Source organism: Drosophila sechellia, chromosome 3L (assembly GCF_004382195.2).
Source record: "Drosophila sechellia strain sech25 chromosome 3L, ASM438219v1, whole genome shotgun sequence".
Classification (NCBI taxonomy): domain Eukaryota; kingdom Metazoa; phylum Arthropoda; class Insecta; order Diptera; family Drosophilidae; genus Drosophila; species Drosophila sechellia.
In genome coordinates, this window is record NC_045951.1 from 10,802,401 (window position 1) to 10,819,460 (window position 17,060).

The window sequence follows — 17,060 nt, forward strand, 5'->3', positions numbered from 1 at the left end:
TACGCGTTTCGATGCGAATGTCAAGCAATCCACTTGCTATTTCCATTCCCATCGAAACGCAAGCATCAGCTGATTGCAAACATTACTTTGTTTTTGGAAAACTCGGAAAATCGTATTGTAACTTCATTGGAAAGACTATGGATAAACCCACAACTAGCGCTGCTGCCGCTGTGGCTCAAGATTCCAACCTTCTTCCGGACTCCCCACAACACGGACCTACGTTGTCCAGCGCCTCCAGTTTCGAGGCACTGACGCGACACGACCCCAATCTCAGTCGTTTGGCCACGAAAATGTTCAACAAAACGGAGGAGTACATCACCCACGAACTGAACGCTCCGCTGGAGGATTACAAGCTGCTGGAGGAGATGAACAAGGCTACGATTGCCAAGTACAAGGATATGCGGCAGATTGCCGAGAATCTGAATACTTCGACCAGTGAATTGAGTCTCAAGTTTCAGCAATTAGCTCCGATGATGCAGCAAATCGATGAGATTTCCGACACCGTCGACAAGTTGGAGGCAGCGGCCTATAAACTGGACGCATACAGCATAGCCCTAGAAAATCGCGTCAAGTGCGTGCTGCAAAGGAAATCCGGAGGCGGTCATGTGGCACAATAAGACTTCTCCATTAAAAGGGCTTTATGGTACACATTTATTATATTAGATTCTATGTCAACCAAGTAATAGTTTAAATATAATCGCAATTATGTTAAGGAATATCAAGGGAACTGAAAGAATGGGAAATGGTGAACCAATCATGTTTATAGAAACTAAGTAATATGGTACTCACTCTTGGCCACTGTGCGTATGGAACGAATGAGGTTTAGCACCTGATCCTTGGCCGTAGGTGCTCCAAAGTCCTGCTGGCCCGCCTGTCGTCCCCAGCCAACTGAAAAGTGTGCCAAAAAATTGAACATCGTGGCATTGGAAGCAAAAAATTTATATGGGAACTTACACTTGGCCAGAAAGCGCTCCTCGTGCAGAATGCACACCGCATTCAGGCACAAGAGTGAGGATTCAATCAGTGTCCACAAAGTAAACATATTTGCGCCGAGTTATTACTATTTACATCAAAATAAACCAAAATCACCAATAATTGTTGACGTCAGTGATGCCGACTGCCATTCACTACGAACGCAGAAACAGCTGATTGTTGATGCTCGGTGTGAATGGTAAATGGTTATATGAAAAAAATATGCGCGCCAAATAAAAATTCAAATCTGGATCTAGTACTGATTTAATTATTTACTTTATTTAATATTAATCTGCGAATTTATTGAACCCAAGGCAGCACACCCAATGCACACTTGGGCCAATCGGTATCTGGAAATAGCAATTACAGTAAGAGCGACAATTAATTAATTTTCAAAACTCATAACTGTTACGTCAAATTAAAACTTACGTTTGTCTAATTTCCAAACTCCCCATTCTGATGTATGCTCCTTGCCTTGAGCTGCTTGTCCCAAAAATTGTTCCAAATAGTCTTGATTGTTGCTCTCCTCTTCTTCCATGGCTTCCTCCCCATAAAATTCTTCCAGCGGTGCATCGCAGAGTTTGGTTAAATCCTCAGCTTGCGTCTTGGTGTATGGAGGATCTGCGAGCGGTATTAATCTAAGAAAATGTTTATCTTATTATTCCAAAACAATAAATATCCAAAACAAATGTATGCCTACCCTTTTAGAATGGGCGCTGAGAAATTGCTAAATGCAGCGACACGCTGCTTAATAAAATCGCGATCAAAAACCAAAGACCTGGACTTTTTGGGATTATCGCCAAAAATAAGGGTAACCGAGAGATCCGCATTTGAGTGTACTAACAGACTGCGCATTGTCTTTGAAATTTGATCCGTGTTTAGGGTGGCAAAGACCGCTGGTTTCAGTTTATCGTTCTGGAAAATAAAGAATATTTAGTGGTCATCGTTTATTTATAATTATTTATACCAACCAAATCCAGTTCGGCTTTGTACATGCGCTTCATGCGGAACAGCATCCCAAAAGTTTCCAACATTTTCTTTGCCCAGTAGCTGGCTCCCAATCGCCTTTGGTCCGACTCGTTTTGGTTTTCAGCCAGTTGAACTAGGGCCAAAAAAACCTTTTCGGTATATCCCTGCACGGCCAATAGACGGAAGAGTCCCTGTGTGGCTGCAATGATGGCATCCTCGTCGTCGTCGATTTGCAGGCCAACGCCAAGGAAGTATTCCATTTTAAGCAGGCATTTCGTATATATGTCCAGCAGATCCTTCATCGATGAGGATTCCTTTTTGACCAGCGCACTTAGATCACCTAACACAGCACTCAGAATTTCTTTCGATGTTTTCGCCTTCTTTCTGGAGGAGTAGACTCGAATCTTATTGAATTCAACACTGGATTTTAACTTGCTGATGGCCTTTAGTTTCTCAGCTCCCTTGATATGGCACTCAAGGGTCAGATCGTAGATCTCCAGTAGATCTGTCACAGCCTTTTCAAACTTAAGCTTGTCCTTGCGGTGCAGCTTGCCAGCATCCAAATTGGACATGGTTTCCATGTGTGGCAACCAGTAGTAGTTGCGCAGCCACTCCAGACAATGAAGCGAGGTGTTTCTCAGCACCTCCACAGGCGGCAGCTCCTGTCCATGGGCGCACAAGTGGCGCAGATCAACGATGAACGACTGGAGGCCCAGTTCCTTAGCCGTTTCGTACATGCTGGTCATGTTGTGTCCCTGGATAATGGAGGACATAAAGTTGTAGAATCGTGTAAAGGCACTGGCATAGGTGTCCTGTATCTTGGCGCTGCCCTCCTTGTCCTCCAATTGCGCCTGAACGAGCACCGATGTGGCCAAAACCGCTGCCGGGCAGAGATTTCCTCTTCGCAGACACCAAATGCGGATTTTACTGAGTGCTTGACGCCATGTGGCTGGTGTGTTGGACTTGCCAAACAACCATTTGTACGTTGTATTAAACTCCAGCCTAAAAATTTAATGTTTTTAGCAACAATTTTGGTTTGTTTCTACTTTTGGTCTACGCACGTGTCTCGCCAAGGAGTGACCACAGTTCGTTGTTTTACATTTGGAGGCGGTGTGACAGGAACAACTTTGGCTTTCTCCGGTTTTCCCTTTCCAGGGCTTTTCTTTTTTGCCTCAGACTTTTCCTTCTTTGCAACAACCATGGCAATTTAGTCTGAATAAATTTATACAAATTCCGTGCGGAACAAACCGCAAACAAAATCCCAACAGTTGCAACAGTGATGAGCTAAATGTAGCTATACAAATGAATCCCTTGCACAAGCCTTGAGTTGGCGGACAAATAATTTAATTAAGAAACATTTTACTCGTCAAGGGTTTCCAACCTGATGTATTTTACTAATCCTTGTTAGCTCAGTAAGTTTCTATAATATTTTTCTATTTATCCAAAGAAGCCTCTCTTTTGGCTATTTCTAGCCATTGCTTCGTTTGCCAACACTATCGACGTCCAACAGCTGATCGCGCCAACAAGACGCAGCCGGTTCTGTGTGAATGGTGAAATAAAATTGGAGCCAAAAATAATATTTTCTTCTTGTTCGATTGTTAAGCTTTTTCCCGCGCCCACGCCATGACCAACAGCGCTTGATCCAATTTACCAAAAGGGACGATAATTATCCTCCGAAAACACTGAAGTTTACCCAGTTTCAACCCATGTACGAGATCCATCATCCTGTCATCATCAACAACAACTACAACGTGGTGGACATACTGCATCCGGAGAATATCGAATTCGATGGGCCGTCTGCGGCGCGAAAGATGATAATTGGTTCATTCTCGATGTTCGTGATCTTCTCGTACCTGCAACTATTCTACATCCTGGTGGCCATCTATCTGGCCCTGCATCACGCACACCATTGATTTGAAATCTCTGAAGGATCATGTATCACTTTGTATCCGAGCAAACGCCGGAGTTGCGGCTCTCGGAGGAGGCACTAGTCACAGGCCACGTGACGCAGTACCTCAAGAGCTTCCAACTGGATGCTGTCCGTTTCGTATACGATCGTCTGTCCAAGCATGAATTCTGCATCCTGAATGATGAGAGTGGCCTAGGAAAAGTCGCCACGGTGGCGGCACTTCTAAGTGCCCTGCCACCCGCCAAAAAAACACTTGTCGTGCTCCAGAACGATGAGCAACTGCTCACCGGTTGGCGATTTCATTTGGACACTCTCACTGACCTCCAGGTGTACATCATTCAGGGGGTGAAAGGTAAAGCCTAATATTTAAGTTGATTTGCTTTGTGATAAGTTCTAAAGAATGTTACTTAAAATAAATTTTGTATGCATTATTTGTAAATGAATCACATTTAAGATTAATTCTTAATTCGTCTTATCGTAATTTCACATTATTACGAAATAAGGCAGTTCCATTTAAAACCTATTCAACCTATTCAATAAGATTACTTCACTAACCCCTTCACTTTCTGCCTTTACAGATACCACCGACTCCCCGCACAGCGTTTACCTGGCGAAATGGAGCCAACTACGGAGCATTGGAGATCTCAGTCGCCTCAAGTTCGACTACATTATGGTGGATAATCGGGGGCACTCGCTGAACAACAACTTTTGCACTTCCATGCTGCTGAAGCAATTCGAGGGACGGGTAAACGTTCTTATCTCCAGTGTTGACATTACGGTGAGGCATTGCATTCATAATTCAGTTTATATAATTTTAGCTTATGTGGTTTCTCTCTCTGCAGTCTGACGTAAGGTTGCTCTACAATGTTCTACGTTTGGGCGGCCGATTGGAGCATCAGTACAAAAGCTTTGCGAGCTTCGATCGCAAATTCCACCTGCCAGATCCGAAGGAAGTATTCAGCAAGCGTATAGATCTCGAGGAATACTACAAGCAGCGGGGATTCCTCAGCGAGTACATCAAGTAGGTGACCCAGCAACGATCAGTTTCACTGTTGCATAAGACCGGAATAGTCAGTTGCATATTAAATTAACTTATATAATTTGTAGGGACTTTCGTCTGCGTCGTTTCCGCCATCAATTCGACAAGTCGCTGCCTCTTGTCGCACCGGAGCAATACAAACACAATCTGAATCTCTGGTTGGCCTCAAAAAACAGCCAGAGCACAATAAGCGGCTCAGAGGTTTGCTCTACAATCGCTTCCATAGAACACAATCCGGCTCAGCAAAATAAAACTGGTCTATTTGAAGAATCGGACAGTGTAGATGATGTGGCAATGTCACCGCTGATATTCGAGTCCTCCGAATCTGACGATGAACCCCTAACAGTAGAACCTGGTGCAGATCAAAACCCGGTATTAGTTGTATCCAGCGATGATTGTGAGATTGTAACACCTCCAAATACTCCGCCAAATCGAACGCCGTCATTAAATGAATCGCCAAGGACGAAATCAAAGAAACAATATAGCAAGAAAATGTCGCCGCGCAAAAAAGCTGATCTCACCGATTCCGAAGAGGATGATAAAGCGATGGATAATATGCCGCCAAAAAAGAGAACTCGTGCGGCCACCGTTCATCTAACACCCAAGACAAGGAGACTCAATGTTCGAATTTTGAGGTGTTCCCTAGATAATCTAAGCACCCCACCACCGTCTAGAACCACTACTGCGATCGTAACACCGAAAACAGAGCCCTCAGCTAGAAGAAAAAATCTGAAAAAGCGCACGGTGAGCCCAGTGGATGTGGGTCGTCCAGCCACAAGGGGAATGCAGCGCCTAACACGATCCGCTGAAACAAAACTAAACAGCAAGTACTTGAAACACCGCGCATTGGATGATGTCAAGCGTAGCGCTCCAAGGAGAGTCAAGATTGGATGTACCCAAAAGCTCAGGAGTAGCAAACGAATAGTGAAGCAGGAGCCTATGTCTAAAGCCGAGCAGGAAAACAAAGAGAAGACGGTGAACGAACCTGCTCAAGAAACTCCGAAACGAAAGCCTGGACGTCCGAGAAAATGCAAAACTATGACTGAAGATTTGGGGAAGACAACGACTAAGCCGGATTCAAACTCCTTGCCATCTACTCCTCAAGTTCTCAGTGGCAGCTCCTTGTCCTGGGAGTACATGCAATGTGCTCAGCGAATACCAGACAATTTGGACGCCATTGAGTCGCCTGCTTTCCGTGTGCCCTTTACACCTCAACAAACTCCAGTGCTTCTAACGCTGCCGTCTACTCACAACTTGCTCAACGACTCTGAGGTGGTGGCAATTCCGCTTCACAAAGAGCAAGTTGAGACAGTGGTGATCAACAGCTCCCACGATGAGAGTTCGCCGCAGGATCCATCGCAGAGTCGTCGCACCAAGGCTTTGAAAAGAAAACGCAAACCAGTGACGTCTGTCAATTCAAGTTTTGGCGGGGGATTGGGTCTACCACCGGCCAAGAGGAGTGCCAACAAATCTCCAGATCTGTTTAGCATATCCTCGGATCACTCCCAGATTCCGCTGGCGCAACCGCGACCTTCGTCGCCCTTCGAAGGCTTTAAGATCTTTGGCTCTGAGGTGAAGCAGTTTCAGCAGCAACACGCGAATGTAAATATATCAGTGCCAAAAAAGAAACGAGATCGCTCGTGTTTGGATATACTAGAGCAAATGTTCGAGCCACGACAACAGCAGTCGACGAAAACTAGTCCCAAAGTCTTGCCAACCTTGCCACTGACCCAGAAGGATGATGCAACGCCCACCATAACGCAGAGGAGAAGAACCCTGCTGGAAGATGACTTTTTCGAGATAACGAACAATGGCCAATTTGGCAGTCGCATGCGGTTGAATTCCTCTGGCGAGGTCTCGCCCGTGCAACCGGATCAGCCGTCCGTCAGGTCGTCGCAGGCCAATAAAATCACCAATTACTTGATAGGTTCCGGAATTACCCAGGAGCGAACGCAGCCCTCCAATGGTAATCGCAACTCCATTGTCGCATCGCTGCGCAAGTCACCCAAATCTCCGAGACAGGCTGCTAAATCCACGCAGGCCACGAAGCTCACACGCTGGTTTGGCTCGGTCTTCGGCGGAGTAATCTCACAGACCAGCTCCGTAGAATCGGTCAGTGCACCAAGTACGCCGGTCAATTCATCCACAAGTGCAGCTGCGTGTCAAACGCGATCGGCGAGAAGTGGTGGAGCATCAGGACCGACCAAAAGAAAGCGACTGGAACTGTTCAAGTGATGATCAGCAATCAACTAAAATGACAAAATCCAATTCAAATCAAATCCAATCATTGGAACATGAATATATAACGTATAGTACGAAATCAAAAGCCAAGCAAAAGTTAACAGCATCCAAAAAATGGACGAATGACTATTTAGTAGGTTGTAAAAACAGTCTGAGCCATTAACTAGCCAATTTAGTTAGAATTCTACGTCGTGTGCCCATTTTGAATTGTACTTTACCATAAAATTAAAAAGACACTGCATAATAGCGTATGCGTATCTTGTAAGTAGTTATAATTGGTAAATTATTAGTTCAGAAGTTTATCTAGTTTCTCATTGATGCCAATAGTTAGGCGTGTTTTTTTTGTTAAATTATTTCAATACGCATTCAGAGTGTATTCAACAATTTTAAAGCAACGAAAGATATCGTTTTTGGAAGCAAGTACCATGTAATTTTGTATCATCATTAAATAAACGAATGATTAACATTTAAAAATGAAGTGTTGTGTGTTTTATTAGCAATTAAGATATTTGTTAGGTAAGTCAATTAGGTCCTTCTATGCTATCCTCTCTGTTTTCCGAATATTATCGTTAAGTTGTGCATCACCGCCTGGCGCTGGAACTCCAGTTCCCGCCTGCACATGCCGCCCAAGAGTGGTGGACACTGATACTGTATGTTCTCCTGGGCCAGGGTATCACCATTCGAGTTCCTGAACGTGAACTCACTTATTGATTGTACTGCAATAGAGATTTATTTACGATTAGCGAGGGCAACCATATTCACTTCCGCCTAATCTTACGGCAGTAGAATCCGGCAAAGAAGCAGGTCTGATGCGTGGACTTGATGGCATAGGCCACGGGCGATACTCCGGGCATTGACTTGGTGACCACGTACTTTGCCGTGGCCGTATTCAGCCAGTATGGCCAATGGGATAGTCTCTCTGTGTATTGCACCGTGTAGCGCCAGTCGTGGGCGTGGCCATGATCAGCGAGGATCTTGAAGTTTAAACTGTGTGTGATGGGGGGAAATACTTGATTATCGTATAAACTAAAGAATGCAGAACTTGTAGCTGCTCTAGTAACTCCGTTTGTATGGATCGCAAGTTTGAAGAAAGAGTTTTCCTTACATGGTGGGATTGAGCAGCCGCATCTTGTTAAAATCCGCCACATACTCCCAGACCTTTTCCGGTTGACTCCGCTTGATAATGCCCTCGATCTGGTACTTCTGATAGCCACTGGAGAAGACGAAGACATAGAGCAGCAGGGCGGCGACGAGGAGCACCGATGCCCGCTTAATATTCGACAGGCGGGGTGTGTGCATCATGGATTTCAGACGTCGACTGGCGATTATTGTGTGTATATGGTGGACTATTCGAATTTCAAATGAACAACATGTGCCACAGAATTCACCACAAAGATTCTGATAAACAAAAAGGGATCTTAAGTACAGTGGCGGCTGGAAAAGGGTATATATGTATATACTACTTCTTTCGTGGGGAGTTTTGTTGGTAAGAGGGGTATACACTATAGGGTTAAGACTTTCGATGGATTAATAGTTTATTATGATTAAAACGAACTGGATTTACGCCATACGAGTATAGCCTTAAACTAAAACATTATATGGTTTATATGGTCTTGATATCTCGTATTTGAACATTTCTTATGTTTAAGTTTGGGTAAAATTTAAAAAAAAAAATTAAAAAGCAAACTAAGAATGTTCCATTGAACCGAAAATATTTGAATTCAAAATTTAGATGCTTGAATTTTTATAACACTTGATTTAGATCAATACCTAAACTCTTGGCAAGGCATTACTTCTGTATTATTATAATTATTATTATATTATATTATTATTTATAATTAATTGTATACTTTACTATAATAAATGAAATGAAACTTCATTTATTTATAAGTTAACTGCTGTCACAGAACCTCCATTTCAGCTGTTTTTTGCAGGTCAAAGCTCTGGAGCGCAGTCCCTGGTGCCCCCCTCCCCCACACACCAATTAACCGGCAAAAAATTTCAAATGCTGCCTAACACTGGCACTAGAACAAAAGCTTTGGCGAATGGCGAAAGCTGCGCTGGCAGCTCGTCCATATGATCGCCACTCTCGATTCAGTTTATAAACAACGCTCGACGGCTGCAGTTGCAAACGGAGAGCGCGAAATCGACACGTGTATAGCATACCCATAGGACCACCGTCAGCATTAGTAATTGCTTATCACAGTGTGGCAGATCCCTCAACAACTCGTGCCACCCCCCGCAAATTGCCGGCTTACGTAAGCCAATTGTATTCGTTTTAGCTGAGAGAACATCAATCAAAATACAAAAAAAAAAAAAACATGCGGCTACTGGCCAGACACGCGATTCGATTGCTGGGTCAGGAGAATCCCGCGGGCGAGGTGGCTTCAATTTCGAGAGGAGCAATCCGGCTGAAGGCCACAACCGGTTACCTCAATCTGGCCACGGCAAGTGTTCAGCCATTGGAGCCGGAGAAACAGGTGCAGAGAAAGGTGAGTACTCCATTTGGTGGGCACAAAGTTTCCATATCGATTTCGCTAATCGGAAATTCAATCAGAATTCGCCACTCACGGATTCCTTTGGCCGACATCATACCTATTTGAGAATTTCTCTAACGGAACGCTGCAACCTGCGATGTAAGTACAGCCAACCTATGTTTTCGACCCTTATCAGTTTGCCCTGTTATTGTTTTACCTATTTGATAATACTCGTTGTGAAGTGGATCCCAGCCTTGATTGAATAATGTGGCGAAATTCGTGTCTTACACACCCACAACTGCGGTCAACATAATAGTTATGGAGTCCACTCATATCACCAATTTGTTGCCAAATTAGAGCATATGTTCTAATTTCATTTGGGGATTGTATTGTAATCAGCTAATTTTGGCGACATTAACTACGTTTCTGATTTCGATTACTGATAGCAAACTTAACTTAGATAACTTAATGTTCTTAACTTGAATTCGAGAAACTTCCATGCTACTCTACTTATATTAAATTCCAATTTGAAAATTCGATTATAACTATAATGATGTCATATTTTCAGGCGACTACTGCATGCCCGCTGACGGCGTTCCGCTACAGCCCAAAAACAAACTCCTGACCACCGAGGAAATCCTTCGTCTAGCTCGAATTTTCGTGGAGCAGGGTGTACGAAAGATCCGCTTGACCGGCGGAGAGCCCACTGTGCGCAGGGATATCGTGGAGATTGTGGCACAAATGAAAGCTCTACCCGAACTGGAGCAAGTCGGAATTACCACCAATGGCCTGGTGCTGACCCGCCTGCTGTTGCCGCTCCAGAGAGCTGGTCTGGATAACCTGAACATCAGTCTGGACACGCTGAAAAGGGATCGCTTTGAGAAGATCACAAGGCGAAAAGGATGGGAGCGAGTGATAGCCGGCATTGATTTAGCAGTCCAATTGGGCTATCGTCCCAAGGTGAACTGCGTCCTTATGCGGGATTTCAACGAGGATGAAATCTGCGATTTCGTTGAGTTCACCAGGGATCGTCCGGTAGATGTGCGGTTCATAGAGTACATGCCTTTCTCCGGAAACAAGTGGCATACAGAGAGGCTCATTTCGTACAAAGATACCCTGCAAATCATTCGACAAAGTTGGCCAGACTTCAAGGCCCTTCCCAATGGACCCAATGACACCTCTAAAGCCTATGCTGTTCCGGGATTCAAGGGTCAGGTCGGCTTCATCACCTCCATGACGGAACACTTTTGTGGAACCTGCAATAGATTGCGACTCACTGCGGATGGCAACATAAAGGTGTGCTTGTTTGGCAACAAAGAGTTCTCGTTGAGAGATGCCATGCGAGATGAGAGTGTTAGCGAGGAACAGTTGGTGGATCTCATTGGAGCAGCAGTCCAGCGTAAGAAGAAACAGCATGCAGGTGAGTTGCGAACCCGAATCAAAAGTAGAAAGTCTTCAGACCTTGGTACTCCTTCGCAGGCATGCTCAACCTGTCGCAGATGGAGAACCGGCCCATGATACTCATTGGCGGCTAGTAGACACACCACACTCTCTCCCCTCTCCCGTTGCAGATGCTGCGCCAAGACTCCATCATCATCTTCATTCTTATTCGTATCACCACGCATATCATTCTTCAAGGCTGCAGCTCCAGGCCCGAAATTACAGCCGACTCACCCATGTCGATGGCCAGGGCAAGGCCCAAATGGTGGATGTGGGCGCAAAACCGTCGACCACAAGATTAGCTCGTGCAGAGGCCACTGTCCAGGTGGGTGAGAAACTCACCCAACTTATTTCTGACAATCAAGTGGCCAAGGGAGATGTTCTGACCGTAGCCCAGATTGCTGGCATAATGGGCGCTAAGCGAACTGCCGAACTGATACCTCTGTGTCACAACATCAGCTTGTCCTCCGTTAAAGTGCAGGCCACTCTTCTCAAAACCGAACAATCTGTGCGGCTGGAAGCATCCGTTCGCTGCTCCGGCCAAACTGGAGTCGAGATGGAGGCACTAACCGCAGTTTCAGTGGCCGCGTTAACTGTGTACGACATGTGCAAGGCTGTTTCTCACGATATCTGCATCACAAATGTCCGCCTGCTAAGCAAATCCGGCGGAAAAAGGGACTTCCAGAGGGAGGAGTCCAAAAATGGAATAGTTACAGAGGTCGAATGAGGTGTTCCTCGACTGACCGGATTAACCACGCTACGGGGAATGGAAAATAAACTACTGCTTACTTGATTTAGCCACAAATATTAAATTAAAAGACTTATGAAGCAAGAATACATAAGTGTAAAAATGTAAATGAAATCACTTACTTATAGGAAACTAATTTGAAAAAGGGTAGTCATATAGTTTATATAGTTTTTGTTTCCAGTCAATTGCCAGATCTTGAATGAATCACAAGACACATGACTAATTTCAATCTGAAGTTTAAGGTCTCTTTAATTCGTGGCCAGAGTGGGTTAATTTTAAATGAGGGAATTGATGGATAGTGTTGGTGTGAAGGTGCGATTGGAGGCGTGTCGCGAACTGCGCCTTACAGCTAGAAGTACATACAACATTAGAAGTGTTCAATAAACGCGGATTATCGCTCGCAAATCCTGGCAGAGTTCCCTCTCAACATAGACAAAATAAATACGGTGTGGTGAGGTAATAAATCGCTCCTAGTTGAACACCAGGACATTACGGTTCTCCGCCTTGTCCTCCGCATCGTCGCCCTTGGCTCCTTCGGCGACCAGGTGTTCGCCGCGAATCTTGATGTTGTGCTCCTCCTTGAACTTGTTCAGCTCACTGCCCTTTTTGCTCAGGTCATTGGTGACCATGTTTATGGTCTTGGCGATGAAATCCTTGTTCTCCACCAGCTGTGGCAGCACCTCCTTCACGGTCCTTTCGCACAGCACACCGCCAATTTGACGAAAGCATTTCCGATCGGGATCCGCCGCCTCCAGAGTTTCTATCACAGTTCTAGGGATGATAAGGGGCTATAGCATTGTGTCTGCAGGGATTCTCCCACTTGCCCAGAACCACAAACAGACGGGTCATCCATCTTTGGGCCCCTGGTGACTCACTTGTGTTCCCTCAAATCCATTTCGAGCGTATTTAAACTGTTGACCAAATTGCGCTGCTCATTGCGCAGCTGTTGGAACTGGGCCACAATGGCCTCCTGGCTGAGTGCCGGCTTCGCCGATTCGGTGCTCATTGCAATGCTCGCTACCCAAAAGGACCCCTTCGAAATCTAGGCCGGGATAATCGCTATAAATTTGCGATAATCTGCGATTTTCCTCCAAAATACGAGACCGAACACGAGGACTATGCGATAAACGTCCTAAAAAATCCCAAGCGCGTAATGACAGTAAGACCGTAAATGTATTGTGGAAAAATGGCGTAACTGTAAAAGTAAATATAGCACATACAATACAATAAAGACAATGAAATTCGTCACTACTTAGACGACATATGTTGCTTACGTTTCGCGGTGAATGTCATATTTGAACACACGTGCGAGTTGTTTCTAACGTCGTTTATTTTATTTAATGATTTTTATCTGATATATAGCTATATAAAATCATGCCGGCAGCAGTGGCCACAGGTGTGCAATTCGGTGGACCGTCCAAAAACAAGAAAATAGTGTTCGACGACGCCGGCGAGGCGGTAGTTAAACAAAACAAAAAGCAGCACCCACAAAGGCAAAAATTTCAAGGCAAGGAACAGGTGAAAAAGCCGCAGAAAACTAAGTTTGGTGAAGATGGAAAAGCGGAAGGTGCTAAATCCTTCAATAAGAACCACCAAAAGCCGGATTTTGCAAATAAACCACAGAGAATAAAGTTCGGTGACGATGATGAACAAGTAGCTTCCAAGTCCTTCAACCAAAATCATAAAACTGGACCAAAACCCCAGAAAATCAAATTTGGAGAGGATGGAGAAACAGTACATCAAAAACCTTTCAACAAAAAGAACCATAAACATAATGGTCAAAAGTCGGACTTCGCCAATAAACCTCAAAAAATCAAGTTTACTGATGATGGAGAAGATGAAGTAATTCCTTCTTCTTCCAACACAAAGACGAAACCGGCCAAGAAGTCACAAAAAATCATGTTTGGAGATGACGGAGAGTCCAAGGAGAACTTTAAAAAGCCTCAACGAATCAAGTTTGATGAGGATGGAGCTGGGAAAAATGTATCCGACAGCGATGGAGACAGCGATGAGGAACTGGGTGACTCCATTTCCAAAAAGCACAACAAATATCAGTCAAAAATAGATGAAGACGAGGAGTCCCAAAAGAAGTGGTACCATGTGGTATGTTAAAGCTAAACTGAAATCGTCGAAATAAATCATTTATAGTTATCACTATCGTATCTTAGCATCCCGACTATCCGTCCACCGACGAGGTGCTGGACATGAAGGAGAACGATCAGCTGGAGCTGTACAATCTCTGCAAAAATTCCTTCGAGGCGGAGAAGATAACTTTTAATAAGCGTAAGACTTTTTCGACTCGGTAATTTGAACACCTGTTAATGCTTTTATCTTATCTTTAGGTAATCCCTCGGATGCTCGCTGGTTGCAAACCGCTCTGCACAAGGGTACTGCAAAGGATCGGGCCAATGCGGGCGCCCTTCTGGTGACAAGCAATCCACTGGGCAATTTGGAAGCATTGAGCACTTTAATTGGCTTTTGCAAGATCTCCAACAAGGCCAGCAATGATGTGATTGCAGTGCTCACGGATTTGTGGCAGGAGGTGCTGCTCCCGCCAAACAGAAAACTCCTGGCGGTGCACACACGTGGTGCTGATTGGAAAAAGCTGAAGAAGGATGAGAATTTGCGCAACGAACAGAAGCGCCGCATTTACGCGTACTGGCATTTCGAGAGCGAACTGAAGGACCAGTACCACGAGTTCTTGAAGAACGTTATGCAGGGCCTGCAGACTGGGCAGGAACACAATAAGAACTCCTCTATTGTGTCAGCAGCCAGGTTGCTGGCCTATGCTCCCGAAAAGGAGCAGCTGCTGCTAACCATGCTGGTGAACAAACTGGGCGATCCCATCGCCAAGATTGCCTCCAAGGCGTTGCATCACCTCAGCGAGGTGGCCCAGAAACATCCGAACATGTGCGGTGTTATTGTTGCCGAAGCGGAGAAGCTACTTTTCCGTAACAACATTTCAGAGCGAGCGCAGCACTTTGCACTGTGCTTCCTCTCCAGCATCGCACCCTCTGGCCGGCCCGAAGTCTGCACCAAGTTGGTCAACATATGCTTTGCCCTCTTCAAGGTTCTCGTCCAGAAGGGAGCCGTAAATAATAGGACCATGCAGGCCATCCTGCGATGCTTGCAAAAGGCTATCGTGGAGGCTAAGCCAGCAAAGGATAGCAACGGGGAATTACTCACCAAGGAAATGCAGGACACCATCTACCGATTGGTCCACTTGGCAGACATCAGGGTCGCCGTACAGACTCTTGGCCTGCTGCTGCAACTGGTTGCAGTGAAAACTGAGAAATCGGATCGGTTCTATAATGCTTTGTATGTGAAGCTGCTGGATCTGAACCTAATTAATGTGGGTAGTAAAACGGCGGCTCATCTACTGCATATTGTACATCGTGCTATCCACATCGACAACCATGTGGCCAGGGCCCAGGCATTCGTGAAGCGTCTGCTGCAGTTGACTCTATACGCTCCTCCCCACATTGCAGCTGGTTGTTTAATCGTCATCCACAAGTTGCTGCGCATGCGCCGTGAGCTAATTGGAGGCATTGGAACTTCTGAGGAAGTGGAGGAAGGTTCCAAAGTGGCTCTACCAATCAGTGCGGATCTGGACAAGTTCGGTAGCGACGATGATGAGGTCTACGAGGATGTCAAAGATGAGGCGGATGATACTAAAGACTCCAATCCATTGGAAGAGAAGGCAGAAAATGATGTTAAGTCAAGTGCATCCTCCTGGCATCATGCCAGTGTGGCTGCCACAGAGGCCAAGGTGCGGGATATTGATTCCTGCAAGTACGATCCGTACCATCGAGTGCCCGCTTTTGCAGGAGCTGCATATGCGCTCCGCCACGAACTGTTGTTGCTGCGGCAACACTACCATCCCACCGTTCAGGTCTTTGCGGAACAGATTCTTCAGCGTGAGTATTCCATGCGGTTTCTCTTTATATCCTTTTGTAAACCCACTTCACTTTCATTAGAATCACGCATTGATTACTATGGTGATCCGCTCAGAGATTTCGGACTGCCACACTTTTTGGAGCGTTTCGCTTTCAAGAATCCGAAAAAGCTGGAAGCTTCACAAGCAGCAGAAAATGCTACCGTGGCACACAAGCGATACATGGCTCACGGAGCGCGAGGAAGACCAGTGAAATCGCTGACCAAGGCCAACTGCACCGAGGACGAGATGTTCATCTTCAACTTCTTGGAGCATAAACGCAAACAAGCGGAAATTGTGGCGCAGAACAAAAAGCAGAAGGAGGTCAAGAAGGACGGCCCAGAAGAAGGAGATGATGGCGAGGCTGGAGAGGAATACCTGAAAGAGGGCGAAGTAGATGACGATGAGTTCGAGGCCTATTTGGATGGGTATTTCGGCAAGAAGTTCAAGGAGGGTGTCGACGAAGAGCAGAATGAAGAGGAGCTGAACTTCCTGCAGGAGCTGGGCGGCGAGATGAAGAAGGATAAGTCCAAGGATAAGAAAAAGAAGAAGCAGTCCGACAAGGCGGAAGATGAGATGGACGATATTGATGACGACTGGGGTGATGACGACTTGGCAGAAGACGAAGATGATGAAATGCAGGGCGAAGATCAGTCCGATGATGAAACGGGCTCGATTGATTTGCAGCCACTTGATGACGACGACGATGGTGATGATGACGATGATGTGGGCTCGATTTCAGAAGGCGGCCCTGATGACAGTGATTCAAGCGATGATCCTGAGAGTCCAGACGAAGAGGATGACGACGAAGATGCACCACCGAGATCCAAAAAATCCCGCAAAGACTCCAACGACATGGTGGGAGGACGGAGCTTTGCCAAAACACTCAAACAGAGTCACGGTAAGATATCGATTTGAAATTCAATGGAGGTCATAAGGTTATTAATATGTACTTTTTCAACATCCTTTAGATATGTCCTCTCTGTTTGCTGCCGCCGATGACTTCTCTTCGCTGCTGGAGGAGACGGCCAAGGTAAAGGGTCAGGGAACCAGCAATGCCGTCTTCAACAAGGACAAGTCCTCCGACAAACAATTGAAATGGGAAGAAAACCGACGATCGAACTCGAAATCCTACAAGGGCAAAAAGTTTGCCGGCAAACCAGCGGCCAAAGGCGGTAGACCGCAGAAAGCGGGCAAGAAGCGGAAACACTAAACTAAACTCGATTATCAAACTCTATTCCATTTAAGTGGTTAGATTTGTAAATATCTAAAGGAAAGATTAAACCCAATTTTTATTAAGTTAAAGAAAGTGCCCTTTGCTTATCCATTTG

General features: G+C 45.5%; 9 protein-coding genes across 10 annotated transcripts; 5 read left to right on the forward strand and 4 right to left on the reverse strand.

The window, feature by feature from the left end:
• The first annotated feature begins 38 nt into the window (after positions 1 to 38).
• On the forward strand, positions 39 to 716 carry LOC6605211 (biogenesis of lysosome-related organelles complex 1 subunit 2). Its single transcript, XM_002030013.2, has one exon. It carries the CDS (start codon positions 138 to 140, stop codon positions 615 to 617), a length of 480 nt encoding a protein of 159 aa, XP_002030049.1. The 5' UTR covers positions 39 to 137; the 3' UTR covers positions 618 to 716.
• Positions 628 to 1,122, reverse strand: LOC6605212 (immediate early response 3-interacting protein 1). Its single transcript, XM_002030014.2, has 3 exons — positions 955 to 1,122; positions 790 to 888; positions 628 to 727 (listed from the first exon to the last, which is right to left on the reverse strand). Exons 1-3 carry the CDS (start codon positions 1,040 to 1,042, stop codon positions 672 to 674), a joined length of 243 nt encoding a protein of 80 aa, XP_002030050.1. The 5' UTR covers positions 1,043 to 1,122; the 3' UTR covers positions 628 to 671.
• A 102-nt stretch (positions 1,123 to 1,224) lies between these two features.
• On the reverse strand, positions 1,225 to 3,142 carry LOC6605213. The gene is made up of 5 exons (XM_002030015.2): positions 3,003 to 3,142; positions 1,944 to 2,943; positions 1,673 to 1,887; positions 1,402 to 1,610; positions 1,225 to 1,322 (listed from the first exon to the last, which is right to left on the reverse strand). Exons 1-5 carry the CDS (start codon positions 3,140 to 3,142, stop codon positions 1,273 to 1,275), a joined length of 1,614 nt encoding a protein of 537 aa, XP_002030051.1. The 3' UTR covers positions 1,225 to 1,272.
• Positions 3,143 to 3,465: 323 nt separating this feature from the next.
• Positions 3,466 to 3,877, forward strand: LOC6605214. The gene has a single exon (XM_002030016.2). It carries the CDS (start codon positions 3,648 to 3,650, stop codon positions 3,852 to 3,854), a length of 207 nt encoding a protein of 68 aa, XP_002030052.1. The 5' UTR covers positions 3,466 to 3,647; the 3' UTR covers positions 3,855 to 3,877.
• On the forward strand, positions 3,854 to 7,608 carry LOC6605215 (protein suppressor of underreplication). The gene is made up of 4 exons (XM_002030017.2): positions 3,854 to 4,202; positions 4,429 to 4,628; positions 4,693 to 4,871; positions 4,958 to 7,608. Exons 1-4 carry the CDS (start codon positions 3,875 to 3,877, stop codon positions 7,122 to 7,124), a joined length of 2,874 nt encoding a protein of 957 aa, XP_002030053.1. The 5' UTR covers positions 3,854 to 3,874; the 3' UTR covers positions 7,125 to 7,608.
• LOC6605216 lies at positions 7,591 to 8,785 on the reverse strand. Its single transcript, XM_002030018.2, has 3 exons — positions 8,236 to 8,785; positions 7,909 to 8,117; positions 7,591 to 7,846 (listed from the first exon to the last, which is right to left on the reverse strand). Exons 1-3 carry the CDS (start codon positions 8,430 to 8,432, stop codon positions 7,671 to 7,673), a joined length of 582 nt encoding a protein of 193 aa, XP_002030054.1. The 5' UTR covers positions 8,433 to 8,785; the 3' UTR covers positions 7,591 to 7,670.
• Positions 8,786 to 9,229: 444 nt separating this feature from the next.
• Positions 9,230 to 11,904, forward strand: LOC6605217 (molybdenum cofactor biosynthesis protein 1). 2 transcript variants are annotated; one of them, XM_032718138.1, is made up of 4 exons: positions 9,230 to 9,622; positions 9,688 to 9,766; positions 10,176 to 11,027; positions 11,179 to 11,904. In XM_032718138.1, exons 1-4 carry the CDS (start codon positions 9,452 to 9,454, stop codon positions 11,772 to 11,774), a joined length of 1,698 nt encoding a protein of 565 aa, XP_032574029.1. In that variant the 5' UTR covers positions 9,230 to 9,451; the 3' UTR covers positions 11,775 to 11,904. The 2 variants fall into 2 exon arrangements, with proteins under 2 accessions (XP_032574029.1, XP_002030055.1); XM_002030019.2 differs by having other exon boundaries at positions 11,087 to 11,239.
• A 114-nt stretch (positions 11,905 to 12,018) lies between these two features.
• Positions 12,019 to 12,944, reverse strand: LOC6605219 (probable prefoldin subunit 2). The gene is made up of 2 exons (XM_002030021.2): positions 12,671 to 12,944; positions 12,019 to 12,566 (listed from the first exon to the last, which is right to left on the reverse strand). The coding sequence occupies exons 1-2, from the start codon at positions 12,799 to 12,801 to the stop codon at positions 12,266 to 12,268; spliced, it is 432 nt and encodes a 143-aa protein (XP_002030057.1). The 5' UTR covers positions 12,802 to 12,944; the 3' UTR covers positions 12,019 to 12,265.
• Positions 12,945 to 13,078: 134 nt separating this feature from the next.
• LOC6605220 (uncharacterized protein F23B12.7) lies at positions 13,079 to 17,038 on the forward strand. The gene is made up of 5 exons (XM_002030022.2): positions 13,079 to 13,898; positions 13,964 to 14,078; positions 14,138 to 15,712; positions 15,773 to 16,630; positions 16,701 to 17,038. The coding sequence occupies exons 1-5, from the start codon at positions 13,170 to 13,172 to the stop codon at positions 16,940 to 16,942; spliced, it is 3,519 nt and encodes a 1,172-aa protein (XP_002030058.1). The 5' UTR covers positions 13,079 to 13,169; the 3' UTR covers positions 16,943 to 17,038.
• The last annotated feature ends 22 nt before the right edge of the window (positions 17,039 to 17,060 follow it).

What these genes read in the sequence shown, in the direction of transcription:
- LOC6605211 (XM_002030013.2), top strand. Translation starts at nt 138, where the DNA reads ATGGATAAACCCACAACTAGCGCTGCTGCCGCTGTGGCTCAAGATTCC.
- LOC6605212 (XM_002030014.2), bottom strand. Translation starts at nt 1,042, where the DNA reads ATGTTTACTTTGTGGACACTGATTGAATCCTCACTCTTGTGCCTGAAT. An exon ending in GGAGCGCTTTCTGGCCAAGT is followed by an intron (nt 889 to 954) that starts GTAAGTTCCCAT and finishes CACACTTTTCAG; the next exon opens with TTGGCTGGGGACGACAGGCG. An exon ending in CATACGCACAGTGGCCAAGA is followed by an intron (nt 728 to 789) that starts GTGAGTACCATA and finishes CCATTCTTTCAG; the next exon opens with TTCCCTTGATATTCCTTAAC.
- LOC6605213 (XM_002030015.2), bottom strand. Translation starts at nt 3,142, where the DNA reads ATGGTTGTTGCAAAGAAGGAAAAGTCTGAGGCAAAAAAGAAAAGCCCT. An exon ending in GTCACTCCTTGGCGAGACAC is followed by an intron (nt 2,944 to 3,002) that starts GTGCGTAGACCA and finishes TTAAATTTTTAG; the next exon opens with GCTGGAGTTTAATACAACGT. An exon ending in ACAAAGCCGAACTGGATTTG is followed by an intron (nt 1,888 to 1,943) that starts GTTGGTATAAAT and finishes TTTATTTTCCAG; the next exon opens with AACGATAAACTGAAACCAGC.
- LOC6605214 (XM_002030016.2), top strand. Translation starts at nt 3,648, where the DNA reads ATGTACGAGATCCATCATCCTGTCATCATCAACAACAACTACAACGTG.
- LOC6605215 (XM_002030017.2), top strand. Translation starts at nt 3,875, where the DNA reads ATGTATCACTTTGTATCCGAGCAAACGCCGGAGTTGCGGCTCTCGGAG. An exon ending in TCTCCAGTGTTGACATTACG is followed by an intron (nt 4,629 to 4,692) that starts GTGAGGCATTGC and finishes CTCTCTCTGCAG; the next exon opens with TCTGACGTAAGGTTGCTCTA. An exon ending in TTCCTCAGCGAGTACATCAA is followed by an intron (nt 4,872 to 4,957) that starts GTAGGTGACCCA and finishes TATAATTTGTAG; the next exon opens with GGACTTTCGTCTGCGTCGTT.
- LOC6605216 (XM_002030018.2), bottom strand. Translation starts at nt 8,432, where the DNA reads ATGATGCACACACCCCGCCTGTCGAATATTAAGCGGGCATCGGTGCTC. An exon ending in CGGCTGCTCAATCCCACCAT is followed by an intron (nt 8,118 to 8,235) that starts GTAAGGAAAACT and finishes CATCACACACAG; the next exon opens with TTTAAACTTCAAGATCCTCG. An exon ending in CTTTGCCGGATTCTACTGCC is followed by an intron (nt 7,847 to 7,908) that starts GTAAGATTAGGC and finishes TCTCTATTGCAG; the next exon opens with TACAATCAATAAGTGAGTTC.
- LOC6605217 (XM_032718138.1), top strand. Translation starts at nt 9,452, where the DNA reads ATGCGGCTACTGGCCAGACACGCGATTCGATTGCTGGGTCAGGAGAAT. An exon ending in AGAAACAGGTGCAGAGAAAG is followed by an intron (nt 9,623 to 9,687) that starts GTGAGTACTCCA and finishes AAATTCAATCAG; the next exon opens with AATTCGCCACTCACGGATTC. An exon ending in GGAACGCTGCAACCTGCGAT is followed by an intron (nt 9,767 to 10,175) that starts GTAAGTACAGCC and finishes TCATATTTTCAG; the next exon opens with GCGACTACTGCATGCCCGCT.
- LOC6605219 (XM_002030021.2), bottom strand. Translation starts at nt 12,801, where the DNA reads ATGAGCACCGAATCGGCGAAGCCGGCACTCAGCCAGGAGGCCATTGTG. An exon ending in ATGGATTTGAGGGAACACAA is followed by an intron (nt 12,567 to 12,670) that starts GTGAGTCACCAG and finishes TATCATCCCTAG; the next exon opens with AACTGTGATAGAAACTCTGG.
- LOC6605220 (XM_002030022.2), top strand. Translation starts at nt 13,170, where the DNA reads ATGCCGGCAGCAGTGGCCACAGGTGTGCAATTCGGTGGACCGTCCAAA. An exon ending in GAAGATAACTTTTAATAAGC is followed by an intron (nt 14,079 to 14,137) that starts GTAAGACTTTTT and finishes TCTTATCTTTAG; the next exon opens with GTAATCCCTCGGATGCTCGC. An exon ending in TGCGGAACAGATTCTTCAGC is followed by an intron (nt 15,713 to 15,772) that starts GTGAGTATTCCA and finishes CACTTTCATTAG; the next exon opens with AATCACGCATTGATTACTAT.